Below are 6,670 nucleotides of genomic sequence, written 5' to 3' on the forward strand. Positions count from 1 at the left end.
AAAGTCACTGCAGGGTGGGGTTTAACATAACAAAGTGTGAATAGAGTGTTTCGTCTCCTGAATCATTAGAAGTTGAATTTGAACCATTTGCTGCTTCTGCTCTGCAATGCCCTTGCAGCCCTCCAGTGCCGCAGTCCTTCTCTGTCCCTGCAAGCCATCCCCCTATCTCCTCTCCATCCCACATTGCTCCTGCTCAGCAGGCTTCTGGCTCAGTACACTTGTGATACATCCAAACTGGCTGGTTGACCTGGTGGTTTTCCACATCACTTGCGACCTTGGGCTCCTTCAAACCAGCCCCGGGGCTGATGCAAGGTATACAACTTTATGACACAAACTCTTCTCGATTCTGCAGCAATAGTATTTCCTTTCTTTAAAGTATTTAAAACAAAAATAAATCAGAGAAGATTGTGGGAAGAAACCATGGAGCTGCAAGCCAGAGGTTTTAATCCCTTCTCTGTCACCAGCTTGCCATGCGATCTCTGCCCTTGGGCATGGAACTCCTCTGCGATGCTGCTCTCCCCAGAGGAACGAGTAGACAACAGGGATCATTTCTCGGTGTAATACTCCCTGAGATGTAGGCAAGAAAAGAGGATGCAGAGGATGAGCTGGCAAAAAAAGCCCTCCACAGTTTGGCATCTGCTAGCCACACCACTGAGATAACCACTGCCTGCCTGCACCCCAGCACGCACGGGCACACGGAAAGGGCACAAAAGGACTGTTTGGGGCTAAAGCCATGCCGCGTGGTGTCCTTGGCATGCCGTCTCCAGCAGGAGAAGGGTACGTGCTTCCTTATGTAGCATCTGTGCGCATCCTGCACCTGGGGACTGCACTTGAGGATTTGTTACTTGAACAGGCAATAACCACTGCCTGCCTGCACCCCAGCACGCACGGGCACACGGAAAGGGCACAAAAGGACTGTTTGGGGCTAAAGCCATGCCGCGTGGTGTCCTTGGCATGCCGTCTCCAGCAGGAGAAGGGTACGTGCTTCCTTATGTAGCATCTGTGCGCATCCTGCACCTGGGGACTGCACTTGAGGATTTGTTACTTGAACAGGCAATTAAGGAAAAAATAAAAAAATAAAAATTAAAATAAAGTAATTGTATACTTTTTAAAGACTCCTCCACTTTTGACTGTTTTTGTTACCCCAAGCCTCTCTTCCCAGAGCCACGGCACAAGAAAGGATCACCCTGACTCCGTTCTCATTTTAAAATGCTTCTTTTTATTTCAGTGGTTGTACATTGGGTGAATGAATTTTAACGTCACAACAGAAGTAGAATGGCTATTTAACAGACCACTAGTAGTTATATGCGGAAAAAGAGTGAATGGAGGGGGTTTCTTTTAACTGTTACTTGAAATATTGTACGCGTTGTCAATTATGCTGGATGAGAGAGGCAAACAAAAAGGTATTTTGGTGAGGTGCTGTATCCTTTGAAGAAAATAAACACTGAGACATCTCAAGTAACTTGAAACCATGTCCCAGCTACAGTATTCACTGTCTCTGTGTTGGCCCATCTCATGGTTCTTTTAGGGGGTTTTATTTGTTGTAGTTTTTTTAATTAAACAAAGCATTTAAAATTTAATCATTTTCTTTAGACTTTTTTTAAAATATAAACAAAGTTTTGGCAAATAATATTTATACAGAAAAATAGTTTTAGATCTTCCCAAATTTTGAAATAGTCTATAAAATTACTTTATAAATAAATAAAATGCAGAATCTGTTGTACACATATTTGCACATCTCTGTAATTGCCTCCTTACTGTTAGCATAGGTTTGTACTTGTACAGTTTTCAGGAATATTACAAAGTCATAAAGTCGGAAAGTGGATCTCTTATTAAAAATACATTTTCTCTTTTTGTCTGTCAGTTTATCTGGATGAAAGACCTGATGTATCTGAAGCTTCGTCATCCATGGGCAAAAATAGTAGTATTGGATTAATTGTAAAAAACATAGAATAACAGTTATTTTGAAACATAAAAAGTTCACACAAAACAATGTCTTGAAGAGTTATCTACATAAAATATTTAAACAACATGGATAATTTACCATTTAGTATTATACAGTAAGCTACCCAAATGCCTAAATTAACTATTATAAAAAAATAAAAACAACTTTGACAGATATAGGCAAGTTGCAGTGTCAACTACCTAGTTATAATGACTGAGAAAGTCTACAAATATTAGTGTTTTCATAGTATATAATGGTGATACCTTAACTGCTAAAGTAACAAGTTAAGATACATTATTTTTCCACAAATTAAAACTAATGCAACGTTACAAGCACTATGTTAATTTTACAATCGAATTGTGATTTTTTTTTTTCCTTCCGGATGATCAAATCTCCAGCTTTATATATAAATAGATAGTAATTAGACATCGGACAAACAAGATTTAGCCTGGAAAATAATTTCCTAGACAAACAATTCTATGGTTAGTGCCTTCAGTCGTTCAGAACAGGCAGTGCTACCAAAGTTTAAAATAGTTTACAATCAATCTGAAGAGGTTAAGTTAAAATACTGCAATCACTAATAATGTCCACATAGAAAACTTATGCTGCAAACAATTATACATAATATCCACTTATAACAGCTGTCTTGTTTTTTTAAAACAATAATTTAAAAACTATGTAATTTATGTGATACATGTGCAACATATAAAATGTGAAATATGAAATATTTGGTACAATAGTGCTTGAAACAAATCTTAAATCAAACAAATGAAATTTTAATTATACATATATAATTACCTTGTAAATCAACAAAGTATTTAAAAAAGTAAACAACATTAAAATCTGCTTCATCCATATATATGTATGTATGTATATATAATATGTATATAACTGTATTAAAGATATCTTCATACTTTAGTGACATAAAATATGTTTTTAAAGAAAAACAATTAAAAGTACTATTTTTTTCTCCACTCTAATCTGGTTACAATCTTATAATCCAATTAAAAAAATGCAAATACAGTAATGATTTATTAAACTGAATCTCATTCTACATTCTTAGCGTTCAGTTAATAGCCTAGATTAAAGTCACCTATGAAGTTTCAGTGACTCAACTGAATTTTAATTAAATTAGAGTGTCATATAAATCTCTTCATCTACAGCCTTCTTTTTCACCTTTTCTTTTGTTAGTCTTTTGTTTGTTTGTTTGATTGATTTTATACTTCTAGAAGTTACTTCTTAACAGATCTTTTTGGTAACCTGACTATGAGTTTGAAAGATTATTCGCTTCTGGTGAGATTTGACTGTTGGCATCAGGCTCACTTTCATCAAGTCTGATGTGACAAAATTTAGGCACTTCTGCAAAGTCTCTTTTAAAAACATTATAAATATACTCATAAAATAATATTCTCAAGACTTTGTTCTTTTGGGGGTTGAAAGGGGTACGAAGTTCATACTGTGCAAAATTTTTAAATTTTCTTCTGCTATTCTGCTATGATTCAAATGCAGCTTCTCCATACAAGTTAAACACCAACCATGTGCATCTAAAGAATTTGTGCTTTACTTTGGACTTCTGTCTAAAAATATTCAGATTAGCAGGGTGATGTGCAGGACACTGGGCTGTGTTTCACTTCCTCTGTCTTGGAATCCACTCGCTAGGGGAGCAAAACCAAGTTTTTTTTTTACCGAGAAGAAAAATCCCAATCATAGCTTGGGTGAAAACTAAACTTGCAACTGGGATAAGTTTTTCGCCAATCTAACTCAATTATTGCTGAGCTCGAAAGATTCATAAACAATCTCACGAGACTAAATTAACTGGACTATTTCTGTTAGGTAAAGTTATGGAGAAAAGACAATATTTGCGAGAATTAAACTATGCTTAGAAAATCTTTAAAACTAAATGTTACCCTTTATGTCTTGAAACATCACAGCTGGTATCAGGTAGTTAACTATTTTAGGTTGGAGTATAGTAAGCATACCATATTTAATATTCATATATGACATAGCAGCACTAGCTTTTTCGAGTTTGTGATTTGTCCATAAGAACAAATTCTTGACTTAGCATGCAGTTTGTGGCAACTCTAGAGAGGAGGAGACGGGGTAGCATGTACAGTAGCCGTGCTTGGCCGTCCGCAGGGAGGCTTCGTGACACTCCGTTCCACTCCTGCTGGCTATTTCAGGATTATCTGTTAAGAGAAAGGAAAGTGTGATCGCGCTTTTAGGTGATGCGGGGAGAACAGCTCGCCCAGACGGCCGGCACTGGACTAACTAAGCTTGGGTGCAGCTCGCATGGGACAGCCATCCCGTACGTGACAGTATCCCGTATCCTCACGCTGCCCAGGAGGCGTTTGCATTTCACAAACCTGGTCATCCTCCTGCCTGTGCACACATCCTCACGTGCGTGGGAACACGCAGAGGGGGTAGTTTATGTGTCAAAAATACCGTGCCAAAGACAGAAAGGGCGGGCCTGGCTGCAGGCGGGCTGTGTACCCTCAGCGCTCTGGCTTCCAGCAGAGGGGGGAGCAGCCCAGGCCTCCCGAGGAGGCTCACAAGTGCATCTGTGCCCAGGGTGATGCTCCAGCTCCCACTCTGCTCCCACAGACCCAGGAATGACCCGGGGAAACGGTGGAATCAGGGCCCCTTGCCCCTAACAAGCAAAAAAATGTACAGGGCTGGATGTTTTCAACAAGCTAAAGTGTCTTTTCAATGCAGCTGCTTATTTCCTAAAGAAATTATCTGCAGGGCAGCAAACCTGAGAGGTTTTTGACACTCCCTTATCTCAGGAGAACCAGGGGGATGATCAGAATGGTACCTCTGTGCACCTAGCTTGCTGCTAACTTTGCTGCTTTACCTCCACGACGTTTCAAACTGAGGGTGAAGCAATCATTTTAGAGATGTAAGCTCTTGTGTCTCCAATACTGCAAAGGTTAAATGCACAGTGTGTCCACCAATCGACTCAACCTGCTCCCAGTATTAGAAAATAGTCCAGTTTGCCATCACCTTCCTGAAAAGGCTGTCGGTGAATGTGATGTCAAAAGCTAGGGGTGTAATATTTTAACATGCCATTGCTAATCTGTGCTCCAGAATTGAGCACGAGTCAAGGAATCAGAGTGCATCACATGCTCTCCCCATTTAATTTGTCACTCGACATATTTTTAAGCTGTATTTGTAGGTGGTATGCAAAACAGTCATGACTGCACTTTGACCTACTTGTGTATTACGAAGCCAGACCACTGCTTAATACAATATTTATTTTAAAATTGAAAAAAAAAAAAAAAAAAAAAGCAAACGTGGTTTGAAAATAACTTCAGCAACATACTACCTCTGACATACAGATTGCTGAAAAGAAACACGCTCACCTCTGCATGGAAGGCACTTGTTCTAGTTCCCTGCCCGGTCCCATTTTAACACACCTGTAGCCTCTGCATGAAGCCTGCTCAGAGACCAGAGAGGTACAGCGTGGCAGAGCGTGCCACCAAGGCTCCTAACTACTACAGACAACTGCCTAGAGACCTCAGTTCAACAAAAACATTGCCAATGAGATGAAGCATTTGCAGGAGTGACGTGAATGCTGTCACACCCGAGAGTCGCCCTCCTTTCTCCCAGGAGGGGAAGAGCCTGGTTCTGCAGAGAGGTGGGATATGCAAAATCTCTGAACCCCAATTCCTACAGCACCTACAACTTGTCCCTTCTGCTTGAGGTTGCCATCTGACCGACACAGCAGAAGTGACAACTCCCGTTTCTCTGGGAGCCAAGGGACCGTCTCCATTGCTATTTGCTCTCCGTACACAGCTACCAGCTCCCTGACCTGACCTAACTTGCCAGGATGACAAAGAGTCATCTTTGATTACCATCAGCACTGAAAATCTGGTGACACACGAGGCCCTATTGTAATGGCACTGTACAAACACCTGCTGCTCTAAGGGCCTAACATCTAAATACCTCATACATACAACACGGACATATATTTTTAATGAACTTCCACCCATTGTGAGTTTGTTAGCTTATCGCCTATCTTCTGTTTCCTATTGAAGTAACAAAGAAATACCTTTGCTGGAATAATAAAGCCCTGCCTGTGATATCCCTAGTCCATCCACAGCACGGTGATTTGACAGTACGTACAAAGAACGCACCCGTGCTGAAAATAAGAAGTGACCAAGATTATCAGCGCTGATATTTTTAGCATGTTACAACCCAACATGTCAATGTAATTAATAAAGCAGCTTTAGCTATACTGGGTTAGCCATAATCACGCAAGTGTATTTAAAGGATCCTAAGGTCTGATTTAATGGGACACTAGCTGAAATCTACTCAGTGTTAGAAACAGAATTTCAGATGCTGCAGCTGCCTACATTGCCTGCCAATTTTTAAGGGGATAAACTTACATTTTCCTGCAGCTTTTTTCTCTTGTGTACAGGGAGACAAATCACTGCCCCTTATGCTGAGATGTCCTAAAAGGTCCAACAGCCCCACAAGAATGATGCTCCCAGTTCCCCTAAAATGCGTGACAGAGGAGGCAGAGGACCTAGGCTCAGACTGTATCTCAGGAAAAGGGTAAGACTATCCCTGGCACTTTGATTAACCCAAGTGCAACTCTCCCTGCCACGTGCCAGGCAGGACAGAGGGGCCCTGGGCAGTGTGAAAGAGCAAGGGTCCCTTCTCTGCCCTGCTTCAGCAAGTGGCAGAGCCCAGGTAAGGACTTCCACTGCCCCGTCCCTATTCCTC

The 6,670-nt window shown here is 40.8% G+C and overlaps 1 protein-coding gene across 1 annotated transcript in view; it reads right to left on the reverse strand.

Moving 5' to 3' along the window:
- Nucleotides 1-1,199: 1,199 nt before the first annotated feature.
- The window catches only part of LOC104461847 (muscleblind-like protein 2), a 35,594-nt gene continuing 30,123 nt past the window's right edge, over nucleotides 1,200-6,670 (reverse strand). Inside the window, 1 exon segment of the mRNA XM_010073579.1 lies at nucleotides 1,200-4,131. Coding sequence (XP_010071881.1) covers nucleotides 4,117-4,131 — 15 coding nt within the window. The 3' untranslated portion in view covers nucleotides 1,200-4,116.

The sequence above is a fragment of the Pterocles gutturalis genome, unplaced genomic scaffold (genome assembly GCF_000699245.1).
Source record: "Pterocles gutturalis isolate BGI_N339 unplaced genomic scaffold, ASM69924v1 scaffold25047, whole genome shotgun sequence".
Taxonomy (NCBI): Eukaryota; Metazoa; Chordata; class Aves; order Pterocliformes; family Pteroclidae; genus Pterocles; species Pterocles gutturalis.